At 50.5% G+C, this 17076-nt stretch overlaps 4 protein-coding genes across 4 annotated transcripts; 2 read left to right on the top strand and 2 right to left on the bottom strand.

Moving 5' to 3' along the window:
* Positions 1-414: 414 nt before the first annotated feature.
* N7532_004914 (putative MFS transporter Liz1/Seo1) lies at positions 415-2479 on the top strand (the record flags this gene model as incomplete). Its single annotated transcript, XM_056617408.1, has 11 exons — positions 415-589; positions 655-851; positions 900-978; positions 1037-1223; positions 1274-1379; positions 1444-1613; positions 1667-1770; positions 1828-1883; positions 1939-2054; positions 2114-2344; positions 2398-2479. Coding segments are annotated over 11 exons (1503 nt in total), but the record flags the coding sequence as incomplete, so codon positions are not given.
* Positions 2480-5432: 2953 nt separating this feature from the next.
* N7532_004913 (uncharacterized protein) lies at positions 5433-6398 on the bottom strand (the record flags this gene model as incomplete). The annotated part of the gene is made up of 1 exon (XM_056617407.1): positions 5433-6398. One exon carries the CDS (start codon positions 6396-6398, stop codon positions 5433-5435), a length of 966 nt encoding a protein of 321 aa, XP_056473566.1.
* A 1462-nt stretch (positions 6399-7860) lies between these two features.
* Positions 7861-11142, bottom strand: N7532_004912 (uncharacterized protein; the record flags this gene model as incomplete). Its single annotated transcript, XM_056617406.1, has 13 exons — positions 7861-8307; positions 8668-8743; positions 9025-9053; positions 9162-9176; positions 9247-9265; positions 9325-9461; positions 9589-9609; positions 9670-9712; positions 9771-9858; positions 9938-10218; positions 10271-10801; positions 10859-10996; positions 11084-11142. 13 exons carry the CDS (start codon positions 11140-11142, stop codon positions 7861-7863), a joined length of 1884 nt encoding a protein of 627 aa, XP_056473565.1.
* Positions 11143-11664: 522 nt separating this feature from the next.
* N7532_004911 (ubiquitin-binding serine/threonine protein kinase VPS15) lies at positions 11665-16622 on the top strand (the record flags this gene model as incomplete). The annotated part of the gene is made up of 3 exons (XM_056617405.1): positions 11665-11878; positions 11933-12053; positions 12113-16622. The coding sequence occupies 3 exons, from the start codon at positions 11665-11667 to the stop codon at positions 16620-16622; spliced, it is 4845 nt and encodes a 1614-aa protein (XP_056473564.1).
* Between the last annotated feature and the right edge of the window lie 454 nt (positions 16623-17076).

Genomic DNA, 17076 nt, shown 5'->3' with positions numbered 1-17076 from the left:
ACAACAGCAGTTTAGGGAATCGGCAAATCTCCGTACTGCCATGTTCTAGTCCAGCATTAACCGCGTGTCATCAAGTGTATTGGCCATCCTCGCAGATATTGCGCAAACACCGCCCACTGTCATTCGATTGTCGCCGGGGGTTGACCCCCTTTTGAGCCTGCTGCGAAACTTGCACCGCGAGAGCTGGGATTCGATCCCCGCTTTCTCTTGCATTCAAACATCAGACAGCATAATGACGCAATCCGAACTTGTCACTGTCCAGTGCGATGTGCACCATAGGTGGCAGTATTGAGCTTTGGTGCCGATAAGGAGCATTCTTCGGGACTGGAAGAACGCAGCTTATTTCTTTCACACTTATTAGATTTGCGAGGGCACCGACCACAGAGGCTTCCAAAGGTCGCGCGCGACTTCATCATGTCATCAGCACCCCGTCTCGAAGAAGCAACTCCCGGGCCTACGTCTCCGATTATTCAGAAAACCGTCAAGCGAAAATGGGTCAGCTATATTTGGGACACATTCGACAAGTCGCCTGAAGAGCGACGACTTCTGTTCAAACTGGATTCGGCAATCTTGACTTTTGCGTCATTAGGTAGGAATCGTTCTTTTAATCTTGACGCGTGTGGTGATCCTGACAGGTCGTTCATTTCTGACTAGGATATTTTATCAAATATCTGGATCAAATCAACATCAACAATGCCTTCGTATCTGGCATGAAAGAGGATTTGGCTCTGTATGGGAATGAGCTCAATTACATGCAGACCTGCTGGACCGTTGGCTATGTCATCGGGGAGATTCCTAGCAATCTGCTCTTGACCCGTATCAAACCGCGATACTGGATCCCGGCTGCTGAGGTAGGCAACCCAAGACCTCAAGGCTACCTGTTTACTAACACGGCCCAGCTACTCTGGACAGTCTTAACATTTTCGCTTTCAAGATGTAACACTCCGACTCAATTCTATGTTCTTCGATTCTTCATAGGTACCACACTCCGTGCCACAATCCTTTCTATTCACAAGATTGACGCCGTCTATTCTAGGTCTCGCGGAGAGTACATTCTATCCCGGGATGCAATATATTATCGGATCATGGTACCGGAAGAATGAATTGGCAAAACGATCGTGTATCTTCCACACGAGTAGCGGCATTGCCAGCATGTTCTCCGGCTACTTGATGGATGCCGTTTTTCGCCTAGGTGGCCGAGGAGGATTCAAGGGATGGCAATGGTGAGCACAAAACAGCCCTTCTCTGACCCATTTGTTAATAGTGGCCACAGGCTGTTCGTGATCGATGGTGTAATCTCCTTACCAGTCGCTATTAGCGGATTTTTTGTGTTGCCTGACGTGCCTGAAATCTCCAGCCCATGGTACCTCAGCAAGAATGTATGTTTCTTTTTTGCACACAATATAACTAGAGAACCAAATTCTAACGTCAAATTCCTAATAGGAAGTTGAGCTGGCACAGGAAAGAATGAAGTTGGAGGGCAGACAAAACAGAGAACCCTTTACCAAGGCCAAGTTGAAGAAAATATTCTCTTCCTGGCATATCTGGCTCTTGACATTGGCATACATTCTCTTCAACAATGGCGCCGCAGGCTCCCAACCTGTATTTCAGCAGTATGTTCCATTTAAGGAGCTTATATTGAACTTATTCTCATTGATGACAACAGATACCTTAAAAATTCGACCGACCCGGTCTATACAGTCGGGCAGATCAATTCATATCCGACCACAACTTATGCAGTTCAAGTCGTGACAACACTCGCTTATGCCTGTAAGTATCATACCGAAGTGAATTCAATTTTTACGGTATACTGACTTCTGAGAAAAGGGTCCTCGGATACATTTCTCAACGGAAAACGTTGGCCGCCAATTGTCTTTGGCGCTGTATGTACTCAACTCGCCTACTACTTAGTGCACCAGATACTGATGGCTTTGACAGTGTGTTAACATTCTGAGCTATGTCTCTCTTGCCGTCTGGGATATCTCAGTGGGGTGGAAATGGACTTGCTATATTATTTCCGGTGCTGGCTTTGGACTTAGTGGGTTACTCATGGCGTAAGTGTCACTATATCTATTCCGGGATATGTCATGGTATCCTAACAAATCACAATCAGCTGGGCGCACGAGATCTGCTCAGATGATAACGAAGAGCGTTCCCTCGTCATTGGGAGTATGAACGAGATGGCCTACGTGTTTCAGGCTTGGCTACCTCTGATTGTATGGCAACAAGTCGATGGTCCTAAATACCAGAAGGGTTTTATCACAGTGTCTTGCATATCATTTGCTCTCATAATTACATCATTCATCATTCGACATCTTGATCTTAGAGAGCAAGAGCAGAAAAGGTAAGCAAAACACCTCTCTTTCAACATCTACAAAATCTCATAAAACATAATAGGCTGTGGGATCCCCAAACAGAGGAAGCTGACGACGGGCTTTCAGAATCGTTTGCAGTGACGCCGGTGGATACGAAACCGAAAAGTTAGTCACAGTCAAATAAAGCAGTCTTCCTCTCTGCTTTCACTCCCAGGTCGCACTAGATTTGATTTGCATTGCTACACGAGGAAGAAAATGGGTGTGAAAAATCTCGTTGCACCTGAGTATATGGGATGGCAATCTAGTCTAAAAGGAGTCAACACTAGTCAAATGTATTAGCTTAAAGAGCCTGGGCAGGAATCATTCATGGTCAAATACCAGTGTCTCACGAACTTACAACATGTATACGTGTAATCGTTGACTTCTTTGTCAGGCTCGTTTTCCAACCTAATGAGTCAATAGTAGGAGTAATATGTCGAGCACATCACAATACTCGCAAGACTAGTTCTGTGCCTTTAAATGACGGTTGCGTCATCATAAGACCTTCGGGACTCGGATACCACTCTTATTCAAAAGATCAAACATTTAAACCACCGCTTTGTGAAGGACTCCACTAGTAAAATTACAAATGTATGTGTTCATGATCCTTGACTGAGCCTCCAACATGGTGGGTCCTTTCTGGTGTGTCACATAAGTACGGCAAATCGTATTTTTTTACGATATCGGAGGTAAATGGGTGGCTAGCATTCTGAACAGTTATTACGCACGGTAAAAATGACGGAAGAATGTTGACTATGCTGAATAGCACAAAGCAGTTGCTGCCGTGACCGTTCTATCCATTGTCTACACGTAATCTCGTAGAGGAGATTTCGGGATATCCGGCTGCTCTCGCTTTCACCCCAGTAGCGTGAGACTAGCTGTGACAGAGCGAAAAAAACTGAATTTCGAGCCCCGCCTCTGCGTATGAGACGATGTTACGAGGGGCTGTTGAACAGGGAGAGGTACTTGCTCTGTTATTGTCTAGTTCGCGTTCGTTGGGTATACTGTTTCCATTTCGCCCTAAACCCCTGCTTTCAAAATACTAATATCAATACCCGGTAACTGACAGATGTATGTTCTCTTTTAATCCTCCATGGGATCATGCCGACGTCACATACTATGCAGCTCCCTGCCGATCGTCAAAGCCCCCTATTAGAAGGTATCCATTTCATTTGTAAGATAGTGTCGCTTCCGACTACAGACTACCTACTCTCATGAAGATAGAGGAAGACTTACGCTCGTCATCTGAAGACACACACACACACACATACACACACAAAAAGAGATTAGTTTTATCTTACAACACGTTTTGGTCACTCCCCCAAATTTCGGGGGCACTGTGGACGGTCAGGTCAGCCTGGGAAATTAGATCCGACAGGTTGCTCCCAGGCTCCTTTTCCCTATGTCATGTGAACTAAAATCCATTGTGGATCTACCACGCAGCGATCATTGTCTAATCGAACCATAGAGAGGTGCCCACTCTGTCCCCCTTAAAAGGGGCAGGTGAGGCCAGGGTCGACGAGCAGGCTGGCGCCACGGCAAATCTTTTGCGCCGAGGAGGTAGCGCTCACCCCGAGAGCAAGATGGTTGTTTTGGTAATCAAACTTCGGGATATCGGTGTGGAGAGAGTCGGGGATGTACTCAGGTACTACCCTGGAAGTTTTTGCTGCGTACACGTGCGTTTTTTCCATGTTCCTCCGTTCGTTCGAGCACCAGCGCTGGGTCCCTATTTTTGACAGACTAGGTGTGAGACACGGGTTCCAATCTGGGCGTTGAGTTCCTCACCCCTTGTTCGAGTCGTGATAAACGATCGCGGGCTGTAATCCGAATAGTGAGGCGAGCTAGGCAGAGAAACTTGGGTCAACTGTTTCGGAACTTTTTCCGCCGGTGGAGGTTCTAAATGGTAGAGTTTTCCTTCTCAAGTCGTATCACTTGTAATGCCTGGCGATCAGAGCCGGACTGTCTCGAAGATCCCTCACCCCATCTTAGCGTGTGATTCGGCTTCTGGGAAGTGGAGCGCGGCATGAGTCTCGACTCTGAGCGGATCAGGCTGCAACGTCTTTCTTGTCCTTGTGATTTTCCCCCTCTTATCTAGCGCCCTTTTTTTTTGTTTGTTGCTAAACTGACAATCACCAGGGGCTAGTATGAATTGAGGCGAATGTGGACCGTCGTCCGAGAATCCAGGCTACTCACTCACTCGAATCCACGGCGGGAAGATGCATGAGAAAAACTAGCAGAGAATCTGCGTTAATGTGACTTGGAATCTCATGTTGGAAAACCTGAACTTCTGAGCCAATCCTCAAATTTAAAGTGGTCCGGTGCGATTGTACAGTAGCGTAGCCCCGCTCTCACGCTAGGTCTGGTTTACCGCGCGCCAGCTTATCAAGTTCGTTGCATCACAATAATATCACACGAAATCAAAGCAGGACCCAACTGTTTCAAGCATGATATATTTGCAAAATGGATTGGAATTGCCAGAAAACCACAGAAAACCACACCCAATGCATCGTAATATCACATGAACGTATGAAAAAATAAAAAATAAAAATAAAAAATAAAAAAACCCCAATGCAAGAGAAACAACGCTGGGAACAGAGCTGAAACCGAAAATAAGCGTCAAAGAAAATTCGGGCCTGCCGTAATTGCTATGCTTGATGTGAAGCGCCTTGTGATGGGGTGGTGTATCATATGAGAGCTGTAACAATAAACTCAGGTCTTCAATAGGCTCCTGGCCCGCGGCATCGAAGGACGAAAAATTAGCCATCAGCGCCTGGGGCTTGCACGAGGACGCTTCGAATAATGTCTTCGGGGCTTGGTAGGACTGAGAAAGTTCGATTTCTTCACGAGCGAGTAATTCAAAGGGTATGAGGCTTTGTCGGTCTCAACGTTGATGGGGTTCTTAGAACAGTCTGCCAAGTGCCTAAAAAAAGGAAAACATGTCAGCGCATCGTCTTGGTATATCAATTGTGTGGATTTTGCTCACTTCTCCAAGGCCTCAATTCGCGAAAAGCGATCTCTGCACCATTCACAGGAATATTTACGGGCCCCATGGTGGACCTAGATCATCATGAGCGCCTGCTAGCCCAGAGCGGAATATACCTGACTTACATTCTCAACATGACGATTGAGGTCGGCTTTCCTGCCAAAACTTTTCTCGCACGTCGAGCATGTAAACGACGGCTTAAAGCTGGGGTCGTGCCTTTTCTGGTGCTCTTTGCAGTTGGATTTCCGGGTGAACGTAAAGCCACATGTTGGACATGTGTATCCCTTGTTATTTGTTCTCCTTGACTCAACAGAGGAAGCACAAGTCTTCATCGGCTGCTTATGACTGACATCAAGACCGCTTTCGCCAGACGTAGTGCTGTTCTCATAGACTTCTACCCGAACAGGGGAGGACTGGGGCCGAGCAGAGCTCTTGCCACGTTTGTCTAAAGGACTGGATGGGCTGATGTCAGTCTGGATCGGAAAGCCTGAAGTCCTGATGGGCGCGCAGTAAGGAGCCTGGGGCAATACTGGCTGAAGTCCCGTTGGAGGAACTGTCGCAAGAAGAGTAGGGTCCATGGTTGTTGTCGATCCCGAGCATGGTGTGTGATTCCAAAATTGCAAATGGCCAAACGCATCCTGGCTGCTGGTGGCCTCCAAATTCGAGTTGTAGCGGGTGGAAGCGCTCATAGTTTGGGAATCGTAGAAATCGAGGGGGGTGAGCAAGGCTCCCGGGAACCCGTCGTATGTCGCAAAGAACGACTCCGGATCTTCGGGCGACCCCAGAGGTTTAAAGAAGGTATTGTAAAAGGGAGGCGCGGCTGCTAACTGATTTCGCTCGGCGGGAGGCATCGAGTAGGATAGCGGTGCTGGGAATCGTTGACTGTGATTCAAGGTAGGTTCCAGGCCACAGTTTGAAATGCCTAAGCCGACCAGAGGAAATCCTCCCTGAGGCGTCGTGGCAGAGACCGGTGACGGATATGTGTCTAAGATGTCGAGAGCGGGGACCTCTTCAGGCATCGAAGAAACCATGGAAGACGATCGATCTGTAGTCTGATCCATGGTGACATTTGGAGGCATATGCGCTGAAGAGTGATAGCTGAATGGGTATATCAAGATCAAAAAAAGACAAGAGCAGAATCCACAATCAAACCAATCGAAGCCAAATCTATATTCCAGAAAGAAATGACTCAAGTATAGCGAACGCGCCAAGTATAAATAACGAAGGATCTTAACAGCCGGGGCTGTTGGTGACAAGCAGCCGCATTACTTGGGCAGTGGCTGAGGGAAGTCAGGCGCAGGATCATTGGCGCAGAGCCTGCAGTGCATCAAAATCGTGAAGAGTTGACAGGCTTGACGCCTCGAGGGACGAGGCAGATTTTCGAGCGGAAGGGGGACATGTTGTGCAAATGCGGTGGAGGAATTGGTGGGGGGAGAGAGACTAATGGCCTGGGGGCTTTTTGGTGCCATATCGATAGTAGCCCAAAAGGTTTGCAAGCAAAGCTACAACCCCTGCCCCAGAGGTTTAGCGCCGGCGGAGGGCGATGGAAATGCCCCAAGGCATTTTGGACCCAGTGGACAGTCACGGCCTCCCTTCTCGACAGGTCTAGCCCCGCGGCCGGGGAGGGCAGGCGATTCAGCCGGAGAAGACCGACAAGTTGACCGGCGACAGACATCCGCAGGGTGCTGTGCCAAAGGCCGTCTCGATGCCCTACGAATAAACGCACAACGGCGGCTGTATACTGTCGAGCTGGAAAAGGCTAACCATCCCATCGATCACCGCTGGTATGGTCTGCCCAACCGCATCACGTCCCATGCGACGTGTGCAGCCAAGGAGAAGGCCTTCCGAGGCCCGCGGTCATGGCTCGGGCTGGCGAGATGCATTGGTGTCGGTGACTGCGAGCCAGTAGAGTACACAGCCGCACCCGCCGGGGCAAACTGGGAAGAAACCTCGCGCAGGTCTGGAGTAAAGGATCGTCTCATGCTCAAAACGGGCAAAACCTGCCCATCGTGACTCCCACGGCATGCGGGCCCGCCCTTCCGAACCGCTCGATTTCATGTATACCATTGGCGCATACTCCACAAATCCCCCACAGGATTGTCATTCGCACAGTCGCCATGAGAAGCTACCTTCTCTGATAGGCCCGGAGCTGTTCGAGATCGGTAGATCTGCATGGCGGTCTCCAGTGTTGCCCGCAGCACGTTGCTCCGTCCGACTCGAGTCATGGCATCTCCTGGGCGCGGCGGTTCAGCAGAGCACGAGAGAAGGGATGTCAAGAGTCCCCGACCGCACCTGTGCCAGACTTGCAGGGGCCAGGGGGGTCGTGCATGGCTCTAGGCGCCAGGGCGGTAGCCCCTCATGCAACATCCCCTTTTCTAATTTCCGGTGGAGTATACTTCATATTACTACTACCACTAGTAGTAGCCCCGGCAGCAGATAAAAACAAAGAACCGGGGGCCAAAAAATTGAAATTAAACCGACAGACAGGAGAATGATTCAGAGACCGAAATCCAAGCGACAGGGTTATTTGCTCTGCTGCGCTTCTATGTTTGCTGTAGCGCGCTCCACTTGCGCTCGAAGACGTTCGATGGATGCAATCATCTCCATCATCTGTGCCTGATAGGTTCGTGCTGAGCCTGAGTCCTGTCCGTCGTGCTGATCACGCCGATCCACATTTGGTCCATTTGAAAGACTTGTGCGACGATATGCTTCGACTACGGAGGGGTGCAGTGGGTCCTGACATCTGGAAACAGCCGGCTCGCTAGCAGAAGTACTTGTGCTTGGTGACGGTACCGGGGACAGGCGACTGGTCGGACGGTGCTGAAGACGCCGTCGGCTGGACTCGTAGGTCCAGATGAGCATCACAAATGGGAGATGGGTCGCTCGCAGGAGGATGATGCGCACTCGGCGAACTGCTTCTGCAGACAGGAACAAGCGCATGGGGCGAATGCACAGCAGAGGGATGAGATTCTGTCACATGGGGTCAGCAGTATAAAAAATAGATCATTCCAGAACGTGGGAGGAAGGCCGTCGCATCAGAGCCATTCTCATCATTATCGGGGGGTGGGCGCTAACTGACCAGGGGGGGCATGAAATACGTCAGACGTCGAGAGTTGCTGCTCTCCAAGACATAGATAGACAGTCTAAATGAAATCCGCCAAAAAAACCCCTCGTTAGTCCACAGCAACACTGCCATGATTCAGAATATTTGGGGCACTGACTGGAAGAGGTATTCCTCTCGGGCATGTAGCATTACCTGAAGTATACCATGATGGAGATTAACCGGGTACAATCACTACAATGTTCCCTGGGAATGACGCAGAGACCTACCCCTTCGAGACTCATACTCATCATGCTGATCAGCGAGGAGAGCAGCAAAATATTGGTCATACAGACGAAAATTAACCTGCAGCCAACGTCAGTTCGGTTGGGGGATCGCAGCCATCGAGCACCTGCAAGATGCGTGGAAATTATTGCGGGGGTTCGTTGCGACAGCCGCCCATCGCCCTCACAGAAAGAGCAAAGGCGAAACAAGGAAAAAATATAATAACAAAATTGCAGCGCAGCATCACTGGCACATCAAAACGTGACTCGACATGCATGCGATAATTATTTCTTGTTCTCTCGCTCTGATTGCTCTGCAAGGTGATGTCCTGGTGTGGCGCAAGCAGATCGCAGGGGACTCACATCAAGCCGTAGCCGAAGATCGGAGAGATCTAAATATTAGCGCATCAGTAAACTGATCGCCAGAGCCAACCATTTTGCCAAGGAACAGGGATTAGAGCACTCGGCCTGCAGAACAGCCGCCTAGTGCAGACACTTACTTCAGACGCGCTGTCCTGTCCACGAATCAATTCAGCCACCGTCAGCGTACTTCCCAGAGGGACAGATATCGCGGAAGACACCCACTAATCCCAGTGCGCCCGATCTGCCTCACCCGGTTAGCTCGAAGAAGCGGTCGAGAACAAGGGATTTTCACCGCCATACCCGAAGAACACCTTCACTAGCATCCACGACATTTCCTTGAGGGACAGGCGGTCACGGGCGAGCATGGTGAACGTCGTCAAGAACCCTGCAGTGATCCACCCCCGGGCGTCAGAGGATGTTTCAGTTGTCCAGAGGGGCTATGTGCTCCTGCGCCACTCTTACCGATGTACAAGACCATCACCACCGGCATGAACCTGAAAAATGCTTTCGTCTATCGTCTAGTCAGCCTCGAGCCCGCCAACTGGTTTCAAAGTGAGGCATTACCATCTCCTTCAGAACCGGAATCTATCCAGGACAAGTTAGTCTGCTGCGCCCGGAGTACTGCCTTGGTATGAGTTCACTCACTAGGCTGCCGAAGTATGAGTTCAGGCTCACGAGCGAACAGATCCTGTGCCTGCGTCAGGGCTGAAGGTCCTGCATATGGGCGACGCAGCTGATCATCATACCTTGGCACGAGAAAAAGAGCCTCCAGGGAGAGAACATCGAATGAGATATTGAGAACATAATCGTCACCCTTGGCAAGCCCGATGGTTCCTTTGTCGTTTTGTTCAGCTTTCTGTCGCTAAAATGCCTCATCCATTTATGACAAGGCAGATCAGGGGAAACGGCTCACGAGCGATGATGAATGCAAATCCAACCCCGATGATGCCCAGATTCCAGAGGCTCCAAAAGTCCATCTGGTAGAAGAGCACCCCTGCATCCATGATTCCGCTCAGCTCGTCATAGGCAAATGCGGCAATCCAGATATCCATCAACGTTTCAAAGAATCCAATGCCAGTCTGCTTTCGCTCCACAAGGACCGAGTAGTACAGAAGAAGAAACGACAGAAAGAACCCTGCTTCAAACATCTTCCGATACACAGGTACCCTCAAGCGTGAATACGGGTCAGCCGCTCTAGGTTGCGCTGTTAGTGGGGACCCGAGGCAGTCAGGAATTCTCGTCTTACCTTCGGTTGAAAATATGCGGCTTTTTCTTGGAATGAACAGTAAGAGACTCCCAGAAAACGATCTCTCCGTTCCAAATATCGTTGACCACACGCTGGACTACCTGCTGACTCAGAAATCTTTTGGCTTCAGCGATTGCTGCAATTTCCAATGCATTCAACCCGAAAAAACGTGTATATGGAGTGGTATCAATAAGTCCCGGGTGAGCGCTATGCGAGCGTTCTCCGTTGTTGCCACGCTCCACGGTTTGTCTCCTCAGCGAAGGACGACTGATAGGCGTTGATGATCCTGAGAGAAATGGAGTCGTTTCCGACTCTCCCGTGCGTGGATACTGTGAATCCCCACGCTCGACCTCGAAAAGATTCGTGGAGTGCCGCCGGGGCTGTGGTAGCTCTTCAAGCAAAAACTCGATGGTCTCGTGCTGGTTCAGATGACATAGGAATTGCCAGGCTACAAACTCACAGGCTGCTCCCCGACTTTCATTCAGGCCCCAGTCATCATCAACGGCGCTACTGAAGTTCCACTTCAAGATCCTGGGATGACCCGATTTTCAGCATCATAATCGCGGGTGTGAACAAGGCACTTCTTACATCAAGGCAACAATGATAAATGGGTTGTGACTGTCCTGGGCCAGAGCATGGACGAGTTGTCTTAGACGATGTCCTCGGGAGCCAAATCGCATCTGCTCGAAGGAGTACTCCATGTCACCCACTGCCATGGAGATGAAACTGTACCCAAAATTAGATCGGATCAAGTGAAGGGAAATGTAAACTCAGTTTTGCCTTGAAAGTTTTGGAATCACTTCAAAGAGTGACTCTTCTGTATCAATGATCGGGATCTCGATATGATCCATGGCGTCTGGATACTCCATCATGCGGGTGTCAAGTCGTTGGGCAGTTGTTAGCAGCTGTCGGGGGGCGCCATGTTAGGATCATGTCAAAAATTTTGTCAAATCATAATATATCTAGCAAACACACGGGATTCAATCTTCACAATTCCGCTTGCAAAGGAAAAAGACGATCACTCCCAGTACCTTCAGGCTGTCAGGCAAGAATGATTCCCCCTAGCTCTCTGGTACCCGACTGAGATATAGGCAGGGGCTGACGCTAGAGACGAGAAGCCATTCAGACGCTCAGCAATATAAGTCACAGAAAATAGCATAGAAGGTAACAAGGCGATCGGGCGCAGCAAACAGTCCTGAGTTTCTAGTTCCTGCTCCGTTTAGATGCGATAGATAGAAAGTCGGCCAAGCCCCGGCCAAGCCCACCCACACCGCTGGCTGACCGCCCAGTCTGACGTCACGTGTCAAATGCCCGCTTATTAACAACGCCTTGACTGCTTGTCACCTCCAGGCCTCCTCTACTTGAGCAGCTCTGAGAGATGCGGTCCATACACCATGGGTCAAGGCTACTCCATCACAACCCTTTCTGCCGGGTCGGCGGGGATAGATGTGCCAGAGCTGTCGGATCTGGTTTATGAGAAATCGATGGGCGGTGGCCGATTCATGAAGAGCATCCGTGCCAGACAACAGAATGGCCTGGTCTTCGTCAAAGTGATCATGAAACCGTACCCAACCATGCAGCTGGAGAAATATGTGAAAGCTATCGCGCGTTCGTTCCCGAATACCTGCGATCCCTTCAATCAGGGCTGACCATCTTCCGTAGGCGAACGCAAGCTCTTGGCCGATGTACCGAATGCATTGAGCTATGAGAGAATTCTGGAAACTGGGAATGGTGGTTATTTGGTTCGCCAATGCGTCCACAGTTCACTCTATGATCGTCTGAGGTGCGTATACTCCTTTCTGGACCACCTTGCCCTCTTTCCATGATAACTAAAAGCCGCAGCACTCGCCCATTTCTTGAAGAAGTTGAAAAGAAATGGATTGCCTTTCAGCTTCTGTGTGCCTTACGGGACTGCCATTCCTTGGAGATATTCCACGGGGACATCAAGACTGAAAATATCTTGGTAACTTCGTGGAATTGGCTCTATCTGTCGGATTTTTCTTCCTCGTTCAAACCGACTTTTCTTCCGGAAGACAATCCGGCCGATTTTTCTTTTTTCTTCGATATCTCGGGCAGGCGAACATGCTACCTAGCTCCTGAACGATTCCTGGAGGCCGGAGAAGAGGAGGGCAGTCGCAACGTTAACTGGGCAATGGACATCTTCAGTGCCGGCTGTGTGATCGCAGAGCTCTTTCTGGAATCCCCTATTTTCACTCTCAGTCAGATGTACAAGTATCGCAAGGGAGAATACAGCCCCGAGCACAGCCAGCTCGCCAAGATCGAGGATCCAGAAATCCGGGAGCTCATCCTGCATATGATTCAATTGGAGCCAGAGTCTCGGTATTCCGCCGACGAGTATCTGAATTTTTGGAAGAACAAGGCTTTCCCTGGATACTTTTATGATTTCCTGCATCAGTACATGTCCCTCATGACCGACCCTTCGTCGGGAAGAACAAAGGTGGATGCGGAGTCAGCCAATCGAGGGGAAACTGACGACCGGATCGAGCGAGTCTGTCTCGATTTCGATAAGATATCTTACTTCCTTGGCTTCGAACCTCCGAGGGGTCCCAGAGACCTTTCCGTTATGAAGACCTCTCGACTCATGGGCGACGTATTCCCTGTCAAGCTCGATCTTCCAGGGAGTGAGTTCCCTGCATCTGATCGACAATCGCAATCAGACGAAGGAGTTTTAATATTCCTCACTCTTATTGTCTCGAATTTACGGACCACGGCCAAAGCCTCTGCTCGGATCAAGGCGTGTGATATTCTTTTGGCCTTTGCCGAAAAGCTATCAGATGAGGCCAAGCTTGACCGTGTTCTCCCACACGTCATGGTTCTTTTGAACGACGGTACAGATGCCGTTAAAGTCGCCGCGATCCGTACATTGACACAACTTTTGGAAATGGTCCATGAGGTCTCTCCAGTGAACGCCTACCTGTTTTCGGAGTATATTTTCCCCAGGCTCCAGCCTTTCATTATTTCTTCTAAGCATCAACCGAGCCCCATCGTTCGCTCAATGTACGCATCATGCATCGCATCATTGGCACAGTCTTCTTTGAGATTTTTGGATATAATCCAGGCATTGCGCTCAGATAACCGCCTGACTGCGCTGGTTCCCGTGGGGTTCGAGCCTCGTTGGGCGGAGGATGCGACTTACCATAATCTCTACAATGTTGCCCGCAATGATCTCCTCGAATACTTTGAGGTTCATACGAAGGCTCTCTTGACAGACGCAGATCCGTCCGTCCGTCGAGCCTTCTTGGGATCTGTGTCAAGCCTCTGCGTGTTCTTTGGGAATCTGAAGTCAAATGAAGTCATTCTAAGCCATCTCAACACCTACTTGAATGACCGAGACTGGATTTTGAAATGTGCTTTCTTCGAGGCCGTGGTTGGTGTCGCCGCATATGTGGGGACCATCAGCTTGGAGCAATACATTCTTCCTTTAATGATACAGTCCATGACTGAGCCAGAAGAGTTTGTTGTGGAAAAGGTGATTCGCTCACTGGCAGCTATGGCGGAGCTCGGATTGTTTCAGAAATCGACGACATGGGACCTACTTCATGTCACGGTTGGATTCCTGGTACATCCAAACATGTGGATCCGCGAAGCTGCTGCACAGTTGGTGGTTAAATCTGCCCAGCATATGACAACGGCGGATATTGTTGCTATTCTGACGCCGCTTGTCCGACCATTTCTTAACATCAAAATCATCGGGTTCTCTGAGACAAAGCTTCTTGAGGCTCTGAAACGACCCATGTCAAGACACATCCACGACTTGGCTTTCCTCTGGGCTTCCAAGGCCGACAAAGGTCTCTTTTGGAAATCAACCAGCCCGCTTGGTTTGTCTGATGTTCACGGTCCTCGCATAGGGCGAAGCCCTTCACTCAACATGGGTTCTGTGCCTAAGAATGATGAAGATGAACAATGGCTGTCTCGTCTACGAAACCTCGGAATGAGCCCGGAAGATGAAACGAAACTATTGGCACTCAAGGATTATATCTGGAGATCATCGCTGAGGCGAGCAAGAGATTCTGAGCCTGATGCTCCGTCGTTGAATGAGATCATCGGTCTAGAGCATATTGTTTCCCCTCAAACAGTTTTTTTCGACAAAACCATCCGTGAAAAACCACGCAGTGTCTCTGTAGACAGGACTGGAAGCCACACGCCGGACGAGACGAGACCAAGAACTATCGCGGATGCCTTGCTCGACGCTTCTACAACAATTGAGCGAGCTCCCAGTGCTCAACGCAAACACCTGCGAGCGAGAAGTCATCTCCACAAGGAGATTTCACGTCCAGGGTCCCCAGGTAATGCGGCCGGGGAATCTTCGGCTTCATCTCCGGCGGCGTCCTCTCCCGCTGCAGGCGGCCCTGGGTCTCGGCCACTGTCTCCGCCAGGCTCGGATGTCGATCGAACCTCTCGCAATCGCCGACTGAGCTCTGGCCAAGAAAGTTCATCGACCACGCCCACCAATACCGACACTCTATCCTTGCGTGGTGTTTCAGATCGGGTTCAGCGAAAACCTAGTGCTATCAATCTGCTCGGTCGCCACGAGACCTCCAAGGCGTATGCTGAAACAAGCACAAGCTCAGCAAATGCATTTGGGAAAGTCGATGCACCTTTCCAGAGAGCAAGCACGCCACAGCAGCCATCTGCTCTCACACAAGCCTACGAACGCAAACGAACGTCCACACCTCCACGACAATATCAAGCCAGCCACTCCTATACTGGTGACGACCCAACAGTATTGCGACTGTTGGACAATGTGTTTGCAGACCACTTTCCAACCGACCTCTTCGACCTGGGTCCATATGTGCGGGAGTTGGATCCTCGGACCCCAATCCGCAAATCTGGCACCCAAGAGCCTGGTAGCCCCTGGAGACCCGCAGGGAGTCTCGTGGCAACGTTTGGCGAGCACAGTGGACCAATCAACCGAATCGCCATCTGCCCTGACCATTCCTTCTTTGTGACTGCATCCGATGATAGCACCGTCAAAATCTGGGATACAACTCGTCTCGAGAGGAACTTGAATCCAAGGTCGCGCCAGACTCACCGCCATCCCGCTGGGTCGCGCGTGAAAGCGCTCACGTTCATTGAGAATACATATACGTTTGTCAGTGGCGCTACTGACGGCAGCATTCACGCGGTCAAAGTGGACTACCAGAAGGTCCATGAATCGCATCGATACGGAAAGCTTCAGCTCGTTCGGGAATACCAACTTCCTACCTTGAAAAATGGGACGCCCGAGTATGCTGTCTGGATTGAGCATTTCCGAGATGATGGCCAGTCGATTCTGCTCGTTGCTACTAACAACTGTCGAATCTTGGCCATTGATATGAAGACCATGCTCCCCATCTACACTCTGGAGAATCCTGTACACCACGGAACACCGACTACGTTCTGCTGCGACAAACGACAGTCGTGGATATTGGTCGGCACGACACACGGCATCCTTGACCTATGGGATCTTCGATTTCGCGTACGCCTGAAGGCCTGGGGTCTTCCCGGAAGAGGGTCAATTCGGCGCATTCAGTTGAATCCCTTGAAATTGCGCGGGCGCTGGGTGTTCGTCTCTAGTAGTGGCAGCCATGGCAATGAAATCACCGCCTGGGACATCGAACGATTCTGCTGCCGCGAGGTGTACCGAGCAACCCAAGCCACTGCCAACGAGGGGGCAGCAAATGGCACTGGCCATCGCACCTCTCGGGCCGCCGGTGCTCGTCCTCGTCGATTCAACCTACGAGATGTTGAGCCCTGGCCCGTCGACGAAGACCGACCAGAAGGCATGCTCAGCCGCTTCGCGACGAGCAATGCAGGCACCCCAGGCGTAGACAGAGGCGCACCGACCTCTGTCGTAAATGATCCTGCGATGCCACCCAATCATTCCTCTGGCGACCGGCCTGGCACCTGGGTCTTTGCGACTGGTCTGAATCCTGGTGATGATGAGAAGGGATCCAGCAAATGCGGATTCATCGTCTCTGCTGGGTGCGATCGAAAGATCCGCTTTTGGGATCTTGCCCGGCCCGAGCTATCCATGATTGTCAGCGGTCTCGACCATCCTGTGGCGGACGGGAACGGAGCCAGCAAGCCCCGCTACGAGGTATCGCAGCCCGGTCCCAACCTCGTGGTGACTACGGAACAGCTCCCAGCCACGTCTAGCAATGGCGGGGCGACCGCGGCTGGCAAGAAGGGAGCTAGCCCACGACCCCCGCGCAGCACCGTGATCAGTTTGCAGCAGCAGATGCTCCTGAAGAGCCATCTGGATATCATCCAGGATGTGGCGGTGTTACGGCAGCCATACGGGATGATCGTGAGTGTCGACCGAGCTGGAATGATTTACGTGTTCCGATGAGCTCGGTCTCGTCCTGGAGGGCCGTCAGCTCATTCCAAGGTTGTTTCTCAGCGGGTTCCAATTACTAGCTAGATATTTGCAATATGATACCCATGCTTCGACTAACGTCTCCACACGCTAAGTAGTGTTCGTATGATGCGATGATTTCTCAATCATATTGGCAAGGTAAGTTCATCATGTTTCACATCATATCCATGGATGATTTCGAGGTGTTTCGCATGGATTCTGTACAATATAGGTACGACTCGATTGCAATGCCACGCTGCTATTTCCCCCAGTGCCGATGCTGTTGCTTTTTTGTGTTGAGGTTCCAGGATAAGGCACCGAATTGATGCCTCATTCCCAACCTCTGTCGGCATGCCTACCCAGAGAAACCGGAGGCACTGAGTTTAGTATGCGTTTCAACGTTCGGGAGATCTTCATGGAAGAACCCCGATCGAGATCGATTATGAGG

The sequence above is a fragment of the Penicillium argentinense genome (assembly GCF_028826775.1).
Source record: "Penicillium argentinense strain IBT 30761 chromosome Unknown utg000005l_segment0_segment0, whole genome shotgun sequence".
In the NCBI taxonomy this organism is placed as follows: domain Eukaryota; kingdom Fungi; phylum Ascomycota; class Eurotiomycetes; order Eurotiales; family Aspergillaceae; genus Penicillium; species Penicillium argentinense.
This window is presented reverse-complemented; position numbering and strand designations above follow the sequence as displayed.